At 39.8% G+C, this 19,489-nt stretch overlaps 1 protein-coding gene across 2 annotated transcripts; it reads left to right on the forward strand.

Moving 5' to 3' along the window:
- The first annotated feature begins 4,304 nt into the window (after nucleotides 1-4,304).
- On the forward strand, nucleotides 4,305-17,971 carry rgl3a (ral guanine nucleotide dissociation stimulator-like 3a). Of its 2 annotated transcripts, none has more exons than XM_044113638.1 (16): nucleotides 4,305-4,540; nucleotides 5,602-5,891; nucleotides 8,841-8,885; nucleotides 9,010-9,179; nucleotides 9,405-9,556; nucleotides 9,655-9,966; nucleotides 10,051-10,154; nucleotides 10,235-10,319; nucleotides 13,257-13,343; nucleotides 13,441-13,473; nucleotides 13,749-13,870; nucleotides 13,953-14,048; nucleotides 14,144-14,255; nucleotides 14,329-14,619; nucleotides 15,447-15,561; nucleotides 15,880-17,971. In XM_044113638.1, the coding sequence occupies exons 1-16, from the start codon at nucleotides 4,517-4,519 to the stop codon at nucleotides 16,032-16,034; spliced, it is 2,193 nt and encodes a 730-aa protein (XP_043969573.1). In that variant the 5' UTR covers nucleotides 4,305-4,516; the 3' UTR covers nucleotides 16,035-17,971. The 2 variants fall into 2 exon arrangements, with proteins under 2 accessions (XP_043969573.1, XP_043969574.1); XM_044113639.1 differs by having other exon boundaries at nucleotides 5,602-5,717.
- Nucleotides 17,972-19,489: the final 1,518 nt, after the last annotated feature.

The following is a 19,489-nucleotide window of genomic DNA, read 5'->3' on the forward strand; positions in this document are numbered from 1 at the left end:
GATGAAGCCTGTGGTCATCAGCGAAGCATTAGCAGGGTGGGTTGGATGAAGAGGCTGCTGTGGCTCAGGTCCAATCACTGCGGGGGCATCCACATGGACACGGAGCCCGGAGTGTGGCTCAGGAGCTTCCAGCTGCTGGACACGGAGGGACAACATGAGGTAAGGCTGGATAAAGAAAGTCTCGTTTGAAAACAGAGCATTATAGCTGGCTTCCTGATTTAGATACTTTGGATGGGGAATAGTTCAGTAAAGGCAAAAGTATCAGCATATCTTCTCTCCTAACCTGTGGTTGAGACCTTGGTTTTTAGGTGGACCACAGTTCGTCTCTATGATCCACATCAGATTTCGATTGTACATTCACATCTCCCCAAACGAACCAGTCCGTTTCTAGGCAAACGGACCGGAGTTCACTTAAAACAGACTGAGCAAGGCTGGTGTGAATGCACCTTATGGCATTATTTAAGAACATGGTTATTAAAACTTGACTGGTTCTTGGCTTTTTGGACTTCATAGAAACACCCATTTGTGTCGCTGGCAAGGGACAAAGTGACGTAGCAATAACTGAACTTGTTATCCAGAAGGATCAGTGACCCAGATCTGTACCCTCATGGACAGGCTGAGGGGGGCATGAGTTTGGTTGTGTGTTTTGTGGACTTGGAGAAAGCTCAAGGTTGTCTTTGAGGAGGTATAGCTGGAGGGGTGCTTTAAATGGTAATCGGGTCCATTTAGAGCTGTGTCCACAAAAAGCCAACTTGTTCCCAGTGCAGGTTGGCTTCTGCCAAGGCTGCACCTGGAGCTCTCTATGGGGAGGATCTCAAAGCGCAGTGGTGGAAAGGAGAAAGTTTGGGAACCTCAGGATTTCATCACTGATTTTAGCAGATAATGTGATTCTTAAAGGTTGGCAAGTTTAAGGTTTGAGCTTTAGCGTGCACCACAAAAGGGTGAACCAGCTGGAATGGGAGACGGATCCTTGAGGCCATGGTTCTTGTCCCTCAACATCTAAAGACTCCAGTTTGGGAATGTAAGAAGGATGCCTCTCATCAGAGGTTTAACAGGCACAATACTGTGGACTAGTTGGGTCTGGAAAATGTGACTTGATTGCAATAGTATCTCTTTTAAATTTTTCTGATATTGTGTAGCGTTATTGGAGGCACAGTCATATTTACTTTCAGTAGAGTCTGACTAGACTAGAAGGAAAAATTACAGCAAATCATTCTGTTAATCAAATGTCTGAACTAATGTGTAGTTGGTACAAATAAAGTTTTGTACCAAAAAAGGCTTCCAATTTTTATATTTGTACCAAATGTAACCAGCTGGTATGGGAGACCGCTTTGTACCAAATGCAAAAATTAGTCAAGGTGAAAGAAAAGTGTAATAAATGTTCCTTACAAGTTTAATATAAAATAGAATAAAAATGTTTTTGCTATTATCCTGAATTGTTATGGCGGACAGCTAGTTTGTAATGCAAATTCTTTCTCTTTTTTTGTCATGGGACTTCCATTATTGCATCATTTCATACGGAAACACAATGTAGAATATTTTCCAGGAAAGTAGACTCCTGTTTTGTTTTAACTGAAGGAAATACAGATATATATATACATTTCAATTTTTATTATTATTATTATTATTATTATTATTATTATTATTATTATTATTATTATTATTATTATTATTATTATTATTATTATTTAGAGAACTTTAACCAGTTTAGCTTCAAGATAAATGTTATAATGAAGAAGAAAATTTAATCCAAAAAATAACTAGCACATTTATGACACAACCAGGATTTAAATATGGACTACTGCAGTCGATCTCATGAGGTCAAATTATTGACGAGGCCGACACTAACGGGGACAAATGAACATTTTTATCTATTGGTATTGCACTGTCTTAGCATGTACCTGAGAGCAGACAGTAAAAATGATGAGGGGGGAGTTCGGCTCAGCAGGGATAGCTTGTGTTGTTCTACTGACTGGAGCACAAATTAGTACAAATTAGCTGAACATTTTTCCAATCCTGCTGAGTCTGGGATTTTATTATTATTATTATTATTATTATTTTTGTAGTGAATGACTCAAACCAACAAATAAAAGAAAAGGTAAAACTAATGTGATAAAACTGAAGTACAACCTTTTCACCATAAACACGCTGGTGAACCCTAGCACATGCATCAGCCTTAAAGGCAAACGATTGTTAATTGTTCTGAAGTTTTGGTAACGTTGTACAACTTCAACAGCTTGTCTGTGGATAAAAACAGGAGGGCATGGTGGAGGTTTCTCTCTAAAATCAGTCAACATTGCTTTGGATTTTGAGAAGTTACTCTTCAGAAATGAACGGTCCTGGTCATCAAGCAGAGACGAGAGAGTTTGATGTTTTTCTGCAGTCACTCTCCAGCCTCTTGGCCCGCCTCCACATCAACCCTTCATGTGACTAATTTGAACTAATTAATGTCTCTCCTGCCACTCTTTTGTTTGGCCTTTGTGAATCGCTGAGGCTAGAGAAACGTGAGAGACAGAAACTCATTAGACAAACAAAAGGCTCATTATTCATCTTTTGACTTAATGAGCAGCAGAACCCTGACCCCGATTAAAGTTCTGCTGATGAGATTTGCTTTTATCACGAGTGCATCCACAAATCTGTGACGCAAATGTTTACAATGTCATAAAAGGCACGAAATCTAAAAGTTTCCCATGATGCCATTTGTGGTGTGTCATAGAGTATTTTTAGAATCAGAACCGACCTGTTTGACGTAGTACTTTGTCTTAAGGTGACGGGCAGGAATGTCAACAAGACTCTGCTTACCATCTTTCTATTTTTATGAAAGTTTTCCTTCTTACCTGCAGTTGACCCACAGTCAACTTCCTTGATGCATTTGATTAATTATCATTTATCTTTTATTTCTTTCTATTAATCATCTTTCTCCTGATTGTCAGACATAAATGATGCTTTAAGTACCTGGAACAAGTCCAAAGTTGTAGGTCCAGCTTTGAGTCAAATGTTTTTTTAGGTGAAATTGTTTTTATTTTCGCTTTTTGGCTCAGTCATCAAATGTCAGTATTATTTAGCTTTCTACTTGTATGTTGATGTATGTTTTTACTTTTAAGTTTTCACAAATTAACAAGTGAACCTAAGATCTCTATGGAAAATTATTTTTAAAACAACCATGTTGATGGTAAAAGAAAAATAAAAGGTTAATAAAATGAATAACTTTCTAACATAAAACATGTCAACTGTAGTCTAAACGCTCTCCCAGCGATTGTTGAAGTTAAAATTAACATTATACACGATATAAAAGTGGCACTTGGACAAATTCACAAAATGCAAGCGTAAATAAAATCTGTCTGTTCTGGGATAGGGTTTGAAGTTGCTTACTATGAGATAAATAACAAGTCTTAATGTTTTAAATAACTTTAAACTTTAAAATCTGCTTTATATTTTGTCTCTTTAGGTTTCGTTCCTAGGTTCAAATTACTATTTATTATCTTAGCAGGAAAGTTGAAAGTCTAATGACTGATCCAAAGACAATTCAACAAACACACTCAACACCAATCAATGAGAACACAGCAAACTAATGAGAGTGTTTGTCACCGCTGTTGTAAAATCTATTCACATGATTTACAGTCCACTAGATGCATCATAGAAATCCAGCTGAATGATTTTAGCTTGTAAACAAAGTTAATCGCCACACTTCCCATTTTCAGTGACAGGAAAGGTATCTATATGTCTCAGCAGGAGGACGACGCTGTGCTTATGTCCAGCAGACATCCTGCAAGCCGATGCTAGAGTAAGCATTTCTTGTTATTGGTTTCTTTTTTAGTAAAATGTGGAAGTACAGAATGTAAAATATTTTAGATAAAGTTTTGTTTTGCTTTTATTTTTCACAGTAAGACTTGGGGAAGTGGGGAATTCACAGCATAGTTACTAAATTTAATGCAGTCAATAAACTGTTTCATAGAGTAATTACTGTGGATGCACAGAGTGTATGATAATTCTTATTTTGTCCTAATTTTCAGTAAGTTTTGGGTCACGCCTAGAACACATCTTCATCACCACATGCCAGACTCACCTAAACTGACTGACTTTAATGCAGAACAATTGAGGGGATTTACACCGTTATTTCAGGTATTTCAACTACTGTTATCAGTTTGCTGTCAGTATAATAATAGTCCTCCAAACAATGGCAGTAGTTTCAGTATTAACATCAGCACACCTGTTGTCATCTGTTCCTAACCGCTTATTGGTCAGCCTGCACTGGCCCCGCCCACACCTGCTTCCTGGCCCCGCCCACCTCCTACTAAACTTTGTTGCAGACTTCCTCCTCCTCCTCAGAGGAGTCAGTGCTTTACGGAGAGTTCAACCTATTGAATCATTTTTAATATTTTCGTCAGTTTTGATAACATGGATGTTTTAAGTTTACGGAGAAAGCGGCTCTATTCCTAACTACCCGGAGTTTACGTTGATATTCAGGAGCAAAACTAAGAAGGGTTTATTCACCGCATCTCCTGTCTGTCAAAACATGGGAAAATGGCAGTTATCGATGGTATGTAAATTTAACTTCAGTTATTTGACCTGTAAGCCCGAAAATCAGGGATCTTAATTGTGTTTTATGTTTGTGTGAACCTGACTGTTTCTGTTGACGTGCTGACAAATGCTTGCATTAACGTAGCAGGGTTATAAATCAATGCACTGCCTTGCTGAACGCTCTGGTTGCATGTTGTTGCACACTTTGGCTCTCTATTACATGTGTCCCAAAATAAGACTTCGTGTACAACGACATGTTGTCAACCAGTGCTCATGCGAAGCCAGGAAAGCTTACTTTTTTAAGTTAAATTATTTCACTTTATGGTCACCTTTACGTTTTATTTAGTCAACATTTGTTAGAAAATAATGCCTGATTATGTGTATTATTCATTTGTCGGGGAACATATAAATATCAACTTGTCTCACTGGAGATCATGTGTAGATGTGTTTTTAAAATTGCAAAAAGACAAGAAAAAGGACTTAATGTGCCGTATTGTAACAGTTTCAGCCTCAGATTTGAAAAAGATCAGTGTGGTGTCCATTGGAGCCTCACATTGCAGCCACAAAATCACGTCAGTGCATTTTCTGTGTATTTTTATGCCATTAATCAACAAGGCTCTTGACGATATGCATTTGGAGATTTGTTGTCAAAAAGTCTGAAATACTTAATTCCAATACATTTGATCAAATATTGTAATAAAACGTCCAGTTCATGTGGTGTAACTTGAGATTGAGCCTGATGCAGTACCCTATTTAACTAAACCGATTCAGAGGAAATGAACAGATTCTAACATGGGGAATCTAACTCTGTCTGTGTTTTAAAAACATAAGTGGCATCAATGAACCATTGAGTCATCGGTTACTTTGAAGTTTCTGTCCTCCCGTTGTACTTAAAAGCTGCGTCAGGGAATGTCAAGAATGAAAACCATCCATGTACAGTTTCACCTGAATCCAATTCCAAATCCATCTTATGAAGCAGCTCCATGTTTATGGAAAACGTTTTCATTTTGTGCAAATTTTCCCTCAGTGTTTGTGTCGACTCAGTTTTAATTTTTTGAATTTTTTTTTTCTTCCCCGCAGGAACTAGTGCAGGAGTGGGGCGAGGAGGAGGAGGACGGGGCCATTTTCGGGATCACCCTTCGAAGGGAGACCGTCCCGCCGGGCTCGGACTCCCCTGACCCCTCGCCGGCCTTCAGGTGCGTCCAGTACCACACGGTGAAGGTTCGCAGGCTGAAGGCCGCCACCTTGGAGCGCCTGGTGTCCCACCTGCTGGACGCAGAGCACCGGGAGCCCGACTTCATCCGGGTGTTCCTCTCCATGTACCGGGCCTTCACCTCCACCGGCGCCTTCATTGAACTGTTGTTTCAGAGGTGAGCCTGTGGGCTTTCGCTGAACTGAGGCGGGTGCTAAGAGAAATTATGAGGGCACAGACAGCCGCTCTCCCAGCCGCCATATGAGCTCATTGTTGCTGTTTGATTTGGACTGATCTGTTTAACGGAAAACAGTCGGTATGCAGAAGGGAAGAAAAACAATAGTTTGACATTTTCTTCAAGTCATCCTAATCCTACATTGTTTGTGAATAACAATTTATCCATAAGCTGCCTGGAAAGGCATGAAATTTGATAAGAGTTTTTTTTTTTTTAGCTAGGATAAGTACTGATGAAGAAAACAACCAAATTGGTAAAAAAATAAATAAATAAAAAATCAGCTTAAGGCTTTATTCCCCAACTCGATCGTACACCTTCACTTTCTTCTGTCCTTCCATTGTTACGTTCTTCCCTCCTTTTATCCTTTTCCTTCCTTTGTATCCTTTCTTCCTCCCTCTTTTTAAGGATCTTGGTGGATTTGAATGTTTTATAATTTAATCAGGAATAAAAAAATTTTAATTTACGATTTTAAAAACAGTCGTGCCATAACAGGACCTCCTCTTATCTGGAGCTGTGACGCAGAGATATTCGCTGTATTTGCTTTCAAACTTTTCTGACATTGATTTATTTTCCCAGCTTGTCCTTATTTTTAGGAGGGTCGTCACTGCCGTCAAACGTTAGCGCAGCCTCTGCGTCAGAAGGGTTTACGACTGGCCGGATGCACGTATCAGTTTTCAACACAGACAGCAGTTTAACAGCTTCCCCACGTCCCATCAGCTGTTCTCAGAACAAATTTCTCTGCCGGTTTCTATGGCAGGTTTTATCGTCACAAGGTAAACAAAGCTTCCTGAGCTTTGTTGCATTGTGAGCGCTTCATGACTACACCCTCCATGCCCAGCGGCGTACCTGGTTGGATTTTTTTTTTCCCTGCTGGAATGTCTTAGAGCGTTTCAGTACATTTTGTTCTGAAGTGACTCCTAATAAGCCTAAAAAGCCTTTGCACCTCTTGCTGCAGAGGCTTCAAGCAGCTGCTTGCTTTAATTGGTGCTCTGATAGATTTATTGTTCGTCAGACAGCCGCCCTCATCGGAGCTGTGCTGCTGCTGGTGTTTGGCTGGCTTCCTGTAAGCTTCAGAGGATGAGGTCGGGGCAAACTGGAAAAGGTGTTACCCCAACAGGATTTAATACAGGATGTTCCATTTCTATCACTGTCATCAGATTATACAACTCTGCTGCTTGCTCATCATTGGTGTCAATTTTATTAAATTGTGAACTCCTAAAGATGCATTTAAACTTTTTTTTTTTTTTTTTGGAGTGACTAAACAACTTTGTCCAGATTTCAACAGATTAGCTGCTGATTGAAGTCAAGTTTAAGAATTTAGTCGTGGAACCTGATTTTTATACATTTCTTTTCTACAAAGCTTAGGCAGTGAAATGGGCCCTCATCATGATGCAGCTTCTGCCATGCTTGACAATGGGTCCAGTGGTCTTGGGTTTTACATTTGTGCTTGAAGGAGTCCATTTTAGGTCAGGCGTGTCTTTCTAGGTCAGTCCTGGCCTTTTGAAACCAGTTCCACTGGTCTTACTACATTTTATGGACTTCATGTCAGACATTTGGTTGGTGTTTCAATGAGAGGATGATCCTAAACAAACATCCAAGGTGATTTTGGTGTACTGTGCCAGGTCACAAAAACGTTGTTGCTTGGATCTCGCTGGCTAAACGGGTCAGATCCTCCTACTGGGTAATTGCTGCATAGACAGTTATCTTTCAGCTGGCAACAACTTGTCTAACTACGTTTGTGTTAAGAAGGGTCAAATAGTTGACATCAAACAGGAAAAAAAACTTTAATGAGTTGCAAGATCTCCTAAATTTGGGTTAAAAACTGGCCAAGGCTTTGATAAAAAACTGGAGGTCAAGTGGAGAATCCTACAAAATTGTGACTGGTGGTCATTAAACTGTTTGGTGAAAGCAAATAAAGGAGAAATAGCAGAACTGTTTTTAATAGTGACAGAGCATTTCAACCGTATAGGCCTGTGCTGTACTGTAGGGCTTCTGTTGTTGGTCAGGTCCATCAAGAGGTCAGCCGACTACCTGAGTAAACTAAATGACCAGGTTATATTCCAAGATGACGTCTCAAATTGTGGTAGAGTGGTTCAAGGAACAGGAGACGTCTCTTTCTCACATGGTTTGGCCATCAGAGTCCGAACCTGAAATGTTCCTGCCCACAAGCCTTTTGAAAAACGTTTGTAATAAACATCTGCTCAAAACTTGTGAACTAACATGTTTTATTGAGCTCCACTAGATCTTTTAAGAAGAAAAGTAAATCAACTCACTCCAAAGAACTTACTGATGCAACTTGCTAAGGGGGTGTTATCCAAATATTAGTTGTTTATCTATAAATTTGCGTCTGTATGAAAACTAATAGTTGAAAAACATGAATGAAATGGCAAAGTTTGTCATATGAGTCTTTGTGAAAGTCTGATTGCCACCAACTATTATACTGTAGTTTCCCATAAGTTGTATTTTATCAGCAACATGAGCATTGCTCCCCGTCTGTTAGTTTTTAAATTGTTTTCGATCACTTATCAATACCATAAACATCAGGATCTTGTTGTAAAACTGCAGCTCAGTTTCTGCGACGCAGACATCGTGGAGCGATACTTTAGTTTTACTGCACCTATGTTTTATGGCAGGGTCATAAATCCCAGAGGAAGACTGGTCTCTGTTTACGCTCTGTGCCAAGGCCAACATCTCTGTGGGGACGGAGGAGTGTTGCAGGACATTTCCACAGGATGGACAGTCTGGCCGTTCTGCTCTAGTGGTTTCTGTTGTTTACAGGATGATTTCTGTCACCATTTAGCTGCTATGTTTTTTTTTTTATTTCTTTTTTATCTGATGATGTCTTGATTTATAGTCCAGCTGATAAGCGGTACCGTTTCCTTTTCCCTCCAGAGACAAAGCGCTTGCCAATTCGGACAACGCGGTCAGTCTGCACAGGTGAGTTCAGTCCCAGCTATCACGGCTTCTACATCAGAGCTTCATCAGCTCACCTGCACGGCAAGCAGCTGTGACCTCATTTCTAAGCTTTACGTGTTTTCTTCCTCCCTCTGCTGCTCTGCAGTACTGCTCTCCCGGTGGTCCGGCTGTGGTTGGAGGAATACAGCACCGACTTCCAGGACCCGCCTCAGTACCAGGCCCTGAGGCTGCTGTGCTCCCACCTACGTCATCGACTCAGCTTCAGACGTTTGCTTTCGACTGCTGAGGCTTTGCTCAAGAGACTCCAGGAACAAGGTAGTGGCATGCACAATTTAACAAAGAAAAAACAAAACAGTCAGTCTTTTCACTTCACTTTCAACTCAGCTTTGTGTCGATCCATCTCACAACATCCTAATAAATATGCAGAGGTTTGTAGTTGCAAAGTGACAAAATCCAGACAAGACTAAGAAGTGGGTTCTGCGAGGCCTTGTAGCGATCTGCTGATCATTCATTTCTCTCATTCATGTTGTGTTTGGACAGATTGCAGCCGCTCCGTGTCAGAACACCTCAGTGCATCCCTGCAGCGCTGCAAACTCGGCGATGGAGGAGAAACGTCCGCTAAACCAGACAAACACAACTTCCTGGACTTCCCAGTTAGAGAAGTAGCAGAGCAGCTCACCAGATTGGACGCCGTATGTAAAGATGCACACAAATCCACAGTCTTTGATGGAGTTTAATTGATGGATTAGTCTGGTACGACTTCTCCTTAATGTCCCTACCATTCCTGCAGGAGCTGTTTGTGAAAGTGGAGCCGTTCCACTGCCTGGGCTGCATCTGGTCGCAGCGTGACAAGAAGGAAAACCGCAATCTGGCGCCGTCGGTCCGAGCCACCATTTCCCAGTTCAACGTTGTGACCAACCGTGTCATCACTTCCCTCCTCTGCCCGTCCTCACCCAGCCCAGACACTTCCTCCCCCGTCTTGTCCCCTTCCTCGACCCCCACCTTTCTGAACCCGTCTTCGGCACCCGGCTCGCCTCACGGCTCGCACGCCAGTCCGGTTCACAGGGCGCGCGTCATCGAGTGGTGGATCGCCGTCGCACAGGTCAGGATCCAGACAAATCGCCACAAAGTTCAACAACAAATGTTTATGTTGACCTGCAGAGTGAGCAGCTTTGTTTCTCCACAGGAGTGCAGGCAGCTGAAGAACTTCTCGTCTTTGAAAGCCATCCTGTCCGCCCTGCAGTCCAACGCCGTGTACCGCCTCAAGAGGACCTGGGCCGCTGTGAGCAGGTGTGCTGATGTTTTCAACAAGCTTCGGGATTATGACTCTGAGAATCTGGATTAACCTATGAATTAAATATTTCTTTTAGGGAAAGCATGACCACCTTTGATCACCTGTGTGAGACGTTTCCCGACGAGAACTGTGTCCTCACAAACGGGGAGATACTAGTTGAGGTAAACATGTTTTTCGTCCTCATACATGTAAGAAACTTAGATTGAAACATCACATTTTAAATTGGCTTCACTCTCAAATGACATGGAATACAAATGAAGAATTAATCTGGTATATTCTTTAAATGAATCCCTTTTCCCCTGATGTTTCAGCAGAACTGAGCTGCATTTATCAGAGAAGCCTCATCTGACAATTATAACCACTGAAAAGTCGCACTCTAGTAACCCGACATAAACTTCTCTGATGAAGTAAAACTGCTTGTGTTTGCAAGTAACTGGAGCAGAAAGTCCTGATTCTGACTATGTAAAGAGAAATGATTCCTGCCAAGGATTTAGTTTGTTGCAGAACACCACAGCTGAACTTTTGGCTCAATACTTTAGTCGGGTGTTTGATTCCACTGCCCATGTTTTTCACTTGAACAAGAGGAAAAACAATCAATCAGCTTCACTGATCACAATTTCATGCTGATTTCTGACTGCCAGGTTTTGGGTTTTGCAAAGATTTTGGTGGATTCTGATTTCTTTCTTTTTAAGTGTCAAAATGAAAGAAAATACAAAAATTACACTGAAAAGATTTTAATCTAGCGACCCCGCTGTGATCTACCAACTCAAGATATAATTTATATCTTGAGAGGTGAGAGGTGGCCGTAATACAGCATTTTAATCAGCCTTTAGCGTCTTATATTGGCGATTTTCAAATTTAGCACAACTACCATCAAAAGGGAGACGTCTCTATGCTCATCCTGTTGGGAATGTAGATATTTTCCTTAACTATGAGCTTTCCAAAAGGCTGAAGTATTTAAAAATCCAGGTTGAGGGCTGATAAAATGGAGCAACTTTGCTGTAATACTTCCAGCTTTCCTGTTATAAGTTGAAAATGTGACTATCTGGGCCTTGTGCAGCCTGAATGAACTGCGGCCATGTGGTGAAGAAAATAGATTCCTTCTTAACAGCTTCTTAAATCTGTGCTTTCATTTTAATCATCTCACTGATTCTGAAAATTTCGGACTTTACATTTCTTTCCCCTCAGTAACAACATCCACTCTGAAGAGTGTTATCAGTTCAATCTGGCGCGGGTCTCGGATCAGCCACCGGTAGATTTCATGGTGGATCGCTAGTAAAATCTTAAACATATACATGTAAATCTGCAGAGTATTAAAGTAACTACTCATCTTCATCCAAGAATAGTTTTTTTGCATAGTTTGTTTTGCTGGTCAAGCATTTACTAGAGCAAAACTCTGCAGGATGTAGTCTTTACTTCAGTCTTTAACCTCAGTTTGCCCTACTTTCCTCTAAAGGTAGTCTGTGAAAGACTAAAAAAAAAAAAAAAGCATCTCAGAGATATTTTATTAGAATGTTTGAAAAAAAAAAACACACTAATTTTTAAAAAGCGATGTCTTTTACAACAACTCTGTTTTCAGGGAAGCATCTTATCACGCATACATTTGTTTTGCTTTTAAACACCTCTCCACCATAAAGATGTTTTTTTTTTTTTTTTTTTTTTTTATATCTGTCTTTTCAATTGAAAAAATAACCTCTGTCTTAAATTTAATTTTATACTGAGACGCTTTGAAACCTATAGCTCTTATGATTGAGTGCTTATGTTCAAAATATCTCCAGGTTATTTTTAATTTTGATAAAGACGGTCTCAGTGAAAATCCCAGAGGTTTTAACACCTCGGCATATTCATCTGCAGAAACCCTGTGAGCCAGCTGTGACTGGAAATATCCAGTTCAAAGCAAAGAAACTTCCAATAGAACAATTGGAAGTTCTATTGGAAGTTCTATTGGAGCCCATCCTGAGCCCATCCAGAGCTCCCATCTGCTCTGGATGGGAGCAGAGCAACAAAGGAATATTGAGAAGCAGCTTTATGTAAGCAAATGCTCAACAGGAAGGAATTGGGTGAAACTGCTCTGACTTGAGGAGTTTCATTTATCATCTCCATGCAGAGACGAGGGCCGATGCTGAATCTGGGACAGCAACACGCAAATGTCTAATTCCTGCACGTTTCATTTAATGCCAAACACTGCCTGGGTAAAGCAGAGCAAGCAGACATTTCTCTGAACCTGCAGCTCTCCTCAACACATCACATCTATTTGTTGGTTGCCAGGTGAACGTTTTTTATTGCTCAAGGTGTTTCACATATTGGATAACTTTTCACCTTTTCTTTTGTTACTGTGAGCAACAGCCGATAAGGATGTGCATTTAGTGACTCTACAGGCAGAAACTCCAGTTTTTATAAAACCAGCCCTCTAATGTTGCACAATGGCTGAAGCTAAACTGGTCATGTTGCACCCTCCCACATCCCCAGCTCCACTCAGCCCTGCAGGAAACGATTATGTAACGCTTCCACTTGTTTGTTGTGGCCTCGCTTTGATTCACGAGCGTTGACACGACTCCTGTCCTCTCTCTGTAAGAGAGGAGTCATCGCGAAAGCAGCGCCACGCATAGCTGTAAGTCATGACTGCGTCTAGACCCACGGTGAAAGGAGACCCTGCGATTTGCTCTGAAACTGCCTTTCACTTCCCAAATTTCAGTATTGACCACTGAAATGGAATAAATGTGTCAGCTGGTAGAGAAATGTGTGACATAAAGTCTTTAATTGTTTCCCTGAATCATCAGATCCACTTCCCTTGAGCTGATTTGGTGTTTTAATCTTCCTCTTGTTTTTGTGCTTGAAAGTGGAAAATGTTTACGAGTTCAGCACAAAGGTGAAGGAATTAAAAAAGTGATTCCTACATTTATTATAATTATTGCAGCCTGTCGGTTGTGGAAAATGTTTTGCATCATATTCAATGTTTCAGACAAGAGCAGAAAATTCATTGTTTAAAATCCTTTTATATTATGAAGAAATGAAAACCACAGGTCAGAATCTTTTATATTTCTAGTGTTTTTTTTTTCTATGTGTGCATCATGCATAATGTTTGTTTTCCCCCTCAGAACTTCAGCTGTGGTGTGGTGCCGTACCTGGGGACGTACCTGACGGTCCTCACCATGTTGGACACGGCGCTGGCCGACACTGTGGAGGTCGGTTCTTTTCCTACTCATCTCTAGGGTCCAGTTCAGAGCTGTCTGCTCCCATTATAACTTTGGTTTTTTAATTTTTAATTTTTAATTTTTATAGGGGAATCTCATCAACTTTGAGAAACGGAGGCGGGTAAGTTCTGCCCCCTAGTGGCGCTTCATAGGAATATCTGTTTGAGTGAATTGAAAGCATTGTGGTTCGCAGCACTCCTACTTTAAGTGAATGGATGTTTAACAGTCAAACTTTTCATTTACATTTTCAGTCAGAATTAACATAAAAAGAGCATCAGACTCTGTAAAGAGTGTGGATACCTCTGGCTTTTTATGATGTGTGCAGAATTTGATTTATTATCATCAGTTTTACAAGTTTCATGGATTATTCAGTGTTTTTAACTTTGCTTCCTTTAGGAGTATGAGATCCTCTCTCAGATCCGACAGCTGCAGGCTTTCTGCTCCCACTACAGCCTCTCGGTGAACTCTGACCTCACAGCCTGGCTCCAGGCTCACACTCTGCTCACGGAGCAGGAGAGGTAAAACCAGGAAAACGAAACGGTTTTGATGAGGGTTTCACCAAACCCTGCCATGTCTCATGTTGTCTTTTTGTTTCCGTAGCTACGAGCGGTCTCGGGAGCTGGAGCCTCCTGTTGACCCCTGCCCCAACTCTCCCAACTCTTGGAGCCGCCGCCTGCTGGCCAATAAGCTCGCTTTGTAAGTTTTGAAAGTTCAGCTGTCAAAACTCAAATTAGCTACTGGTTGCTGTCAGTTTTTTTTTAGAGTAACTTTTTTTTTTTTTTTATGTTCAGGTTGCGAACGTCGCACTCGGATCAGATCAGCGTGTCGTCGTCTGGGTCCAGTGGTTCAGACCTGGAGGACCTCTCCACGCCTCAGCCTTCACCCTTCAGGCTCAAACTGAAGGTAAAAGAGCCCCCAAAGTGTCCAGACTCCTGCTTGGACTCCCTTAAACTCACTTTTTCTCCCCTGGCTTCAGTCTCTCCCAGGCTCGCTTCACAACGTAGCGGAGGACTTCTCCATGTCTTCCTCGTCCTCACCGAGCCTCTCCAGCTCATCCTGCTGCTCCTCGCAGCCAGACCTCTGCTCTTCTTCTCTGGCGCTCAGCCCAGAGTCGTCCTCCTCCTCATCGTCATCGTCGTGTTCATCGCAGTCCACCTGCTCTCCCCAGGCCGTGCTGCCTCTCTACAACAAACAGATTGCAGACTCGTGTATCATCAGGGTCACGGTGGAGTGTGTCAGCAACGGAAACGTCTACAAGAGCATCCTGGTACGTTGACCGAACTACGGGAGATCTGTTTCAGTCAAAAGAATTTAAAAATCTATTCTTGCTTTTATTCTGTTATGGTTGTCGATTATAAGGACCATTCCATTTATAATTTACTTCAAAATAATAAAATAAAATTGTTCAAAATTAATTAAAAAAATTTAAATAATTTATTATTGTTGAGCAGTGTTTCCTTGAACAAAATAGAAGACAAAGGAAAAATAAACTTTTTTTTATTCCTGTCAATTTTTCTGTATGAATAACAACTTAAAAATGAAATGAAGTTTATTACTGTTCTTGTAATGGTAGTGGACAATGTAATAATGTACATTAAAAATAGTTGCAATATTTTCTGAATACACCAATATAGAAATTTGGGCTGATGTTGATATCCGATGTTAATATTGCTGCAATTTTCGATATTTACAGACATTACATATATATTTTACTAATCTCTCAACGCCTTAAAATAGGAACTGCCTCTTTGCTTCAGTTAAACTTCCCACAATTCTTTGCAATATTAATCTCACTGCCTCATGACTAAACAAATACCCCAACCAACCTCCTCCACTCCAGAAACAAGCAACAAGATTGAAATAATATTGGTTAATATCAACCCAGTCTGATATTGATATGTTGAAAAATAACTAATATCAGCCAACATATTAGTGTAGATATATCTTGCATTCCTAATTTATTCATTTGTATTTGTTCTGTAGTTGCAAATTAGACATTAAGATAGTTAAGCTAATATCAGGATTGAGTTTTCTATTGAGTTATTGAGTAACTACATTGGAGAAGTCAGAGAAATCTTCCTGTTTTCCGTGCAGCTGACCAGCCAGGACCACACGCCGCAGGTGATCCAGAGAGCTCTAGAGAAACACAATATGGAGGATTTCAGGAGCAGCGACTTTGGCCTCTACCAGCTGCTCAACCATGGAAGAGGTGAACATCAGCACTTCAGTCTGTCTGAATAGCTAAAATATTTCTGCTTAGATCATTATTAATATTACAGGTTCCTATTGAAACACTGTTCCCTTCTAAACTAAACAACTTTTAAACTGCTTGTATGAAAAGTATTGTTTTAATTGAATTAAATATAAAAAATAAAATAAAAAACAAAGTCCTGTTCAAAAAGTTCTTGCTTTTCTTGTTCTTGCTGCCAATAATAATGATTTAAAAAAAAGTAAAGATTTTATGAATCCGGTCTAGATGGCACAGAACACACCGAGAAACTCCTCACGTGTGTTTTGTTTTCCTCAGAGCTTCACATTCCTGACAACGCCAACGTCTTCTACGCCATGTGCACCTCGGCCAACTATGACTTCGTGCTGCGACAGCGCTGGAGGAGCCACGGGAAACAGTTTGGCTCCTTCTCCAGCCCCGGCGCTCGACACAGGGGCCGGCACGTCAAATGAACAACAAGCTTCTGCACAGGCCGAACGTTTACTGACTGACTGCATCTCCTCGTCGGTGTCAGAAGCCCCAAGACGCATCTGAGGCTCCTCCTCGTTTCTGTTCATCACCACAAACACCGTCTGCGTGTCTGACCGACACTGACTGCAGAATAACTCGGAGCAGGTCTCACTTTACCAGCAGAGCGAAAGAAAACCTGCTCTGTGAGAGGAGAGATGACGCCAGAATAATCCAGATGTTCATGCAGGATATCTGGTGTTAGTGGGATCTGAATCCCCATCTGGAGGAAATCATCAGCAGTCCTGAGTTTGACTCATCAGTGGAAACTCCTGAATGACTACAGAAGCATTTTTGCTTCACCCAGATGATCTGAAAGCGTAACAAGAGCTGCTGACTTTCACTGGTTAGCGAGTTCAAACCGACCAAATATAAAACCAGACCACATTTTTATATTTAAAACACTCCTTAGATACAGAAGCATTGTCCTGAGAGTCACTTGCACATGTCTTTTAGTTTAAAATTTAAATATTTTATGCAATCTAAATGTAATTATAACTGTTTAAATTATTTAACACACTTCAGTATTCATGTGTCAGAGAAATGGTGGCACAATGCGCTGCAACAACACAAAAATAACAAGTTGTTTTTTTTTTTTGGTCTTGTTTCTAGTGTAAATATATGAGTCCACTTGAAGAAAGACAAACTAATCTATAAATAACTTCAGCAAGATACAGAAGCTTGTTTTAAATCAATAATTCCGTAATATGGATGAAGAAAAATTACTGGTTCCACTGGCAGATTATTTCACTTATAACAAGAAAATGTCCCCATGTTATAAGTAAAATAATTTGCCAGTGGAAATAGTACTTTTTTAAAATTAATGCTAAAGAATTATTGACTGAAAACAAACTCTTTTATCTTGCTGAAAAGTTAGGGTTTTGTTTTTAAAGAGTAGTAAGTCATTAGCACTGGAAACTAGACAGAAAAATACTGAGTTTGTTTTTGCAGTGTGAGAAAATGTTTGAGCCTGTTTTTATTCTGTTACAATCTGACCTGCATTGATGTGCTACAGAGAGTGGAAAGATCTTCCCAGTAACAGCTACTCTGGTCCTGTTAAAAACAAAACCAGAGTTATGAAGGATTTTCACGTTGATTTGAATTTTGTAAATGTGTCTCAGCCTTCAAAGCTGTAGGTTTCAGTCAGACTGCAGCGATTTATCGAGCGCATGTAATTTTGTTGCTAAAAGATTCCTGTCATGCGTAGGGTCTAACAAACACCTGGCTTAATATATGGAGGAGTTGGGTTTTTGATTTTTGTGCCTAAATCTGGCATAAAACCTCGATTTACTACAGTTCTCATAAGCTCCACCCATATTTGTTTCAGTTTAAATGAAGAAAGTTGTTTTTGGGTTTTGTTTTTTTTCTGTAGTGGTCAAATGAAGGAACATCCTGCCGATTTCAAGTGGTTTTGCTCTCTAACCTAGTTTGCATTGTGTAATTGTTTTGCTGAAGTCTTTTTGCTGACTCAGTGATGCAAGAAGCTGCTGGTCATTTGAAGGATGCACAGTGTGACCCTCGGCTGCTTCGCTGTTTCTGGTCCGAAGGAAGGCTCTCGTAGGTGAGAAGACGGTTTTTCTGCATGTGACCTGAGCGACGTCTGCAGTTTGAAAAGCTGCTGCCGTCTGAAGACATTCAACTGAAGCTGTGACAAAAAAAAAGAGCTGAAATCTGCAGTAAAAAAGAAATTGACGACTTCTGCCGCTTGTTCCTCCATTCGTTGTGCAGTATTATATTCATGCATTTGACTCACTTATTTTGTCACTTTATAAACATGTTTTCATTGTTGTTTTTTTTAAGAGATGTTTTATTTTTGTTTAATCTAAGCACATGATGTACATATGTAGTATTATATATTCACTAATAAAGCAAGTCTACAGTTTCTCTCTTTGCTTTTCTTATTTGTGACATTGGGTGCGTACACTTTGATATTTGGTTGAGGCATATTTAAAATTACTTTCATTATTTAGTTTTCCAGCCTCTCTCCCTCGACCAAAAGTTCTTCAGATCTTACAGATGATCTTATTTCAGGTGACCTTACAGATGTTCCTGTCAGATTTAGTTCTGGGATCTGGTGAAACCATTAAAAAAAAATAGGTTTTTCATTTTGGCTAAGAATTCATGTTTAGTTTATTTATCCTCTTTAGTTCTTGCTCAAAGAGATACAGTTTCAAAGGTTCTCTATGAGTGCTTAACAGATTATTAAAAATAAAAAATAAAATACTGGGAGAAATTATTAGCTCAAAAGTTACTGAATGCACATCTTTACTGTTAAATCTCGAAACGGCATTAAAATGTTTTATCATTTCTGACCGCTAGATGGAGTCAGATACAACATAAAGATCGCGTTCTGGTTTGTTTATTCCTAAAGTGAACTCCTCCTCGTTCTTCTTTTTTTCATCTTCTGGCTAATCCTGTTAATGAGAAAATAAAACGTTTATTTCACTTAGGTAAATTATAATTTTGAGGTTGTACAAATTATAATTGCTTTAAAACCATGCAGAGTTAGGAAAACGTTTTGTTTTGTTTATGGACTCGACCTATGAAGAAAAAAAGAAGTTCAGACTAAAGGCAATTAAAAAAAGCATTTCCATAAAATGTAGAGAATGTTTCTTTTCAGTTACAGATTCTTTGTTGATTAGATTTTTCTAGTTAATATTACCTAAGTAAAAATAATCATCTTGTACTGAAAGAGAGGGATGAGGTATATAACAAAGGAGAAAATCAATCAGGCATAAATGGTCTCAGGAAAAGTAATTAAAGCGTTAAAATGATATGTAATAAACAAGCTCAACAATAACTACAATAGTTATGATAATGTATAGTACAAATAGAAATATCATGCACGCGTATGATCCAAGGAATATGCAAATACTTTTTAAAAGTGTACTTCATGTACATATAAAACACTGTGTACAACACAGCATATTAGTGCAGAAATCAGATCCTTTTCTACACTCTTTTACTTGCCTTTCTTTTATTACATGAACGTGTCAGTGTAAGAACATATTGCTCGCATGTTCAACATAAATAAACAAGAACAAACATTAAGGGCCCAGGACTCTGTGAGAGGCCCCATGTTACAGAAACTAGAGTGGAAAACCTGTCCAGCCAGTTCTGTTGCTGCTAAAACTCTTATTTCCACATTTAGGATCTTGTTTCTGTCCTGGTTATGACTTCAGCTGGAGACGGAAAAACAGTTTTACAGCCGGAGTTTTGTTCTGCCTTTTTTTATTTGCTTTAAGTTCCTGAAAAGAAACAGGTCTGGCAACTTGGCATTTAACAAATTATATCAGTTTTACTTTTATGTGAATAACTAAATACATAAAATGTTCATAACTATTTATTTTTTGTCAACATCTACCTAATCAGGCTTGTCTTAGTTTTACTGGTAAACATT

The sequence above is a fragment of the Gambusia affinis genome, linkage group LG04, assembly GCF_019740435.1.
Source record: "Gambusia affinis linkage group LG04, SWU_Gaff_1.0, whole genome shotgun sequence".
NCBI classification, from domain to species: Eukaryota; Metazoa; Chordata; class Actinopteri; order Cyprinodontiformes; family Poeciliidae; genus Gambusia; species Gambusia affinis.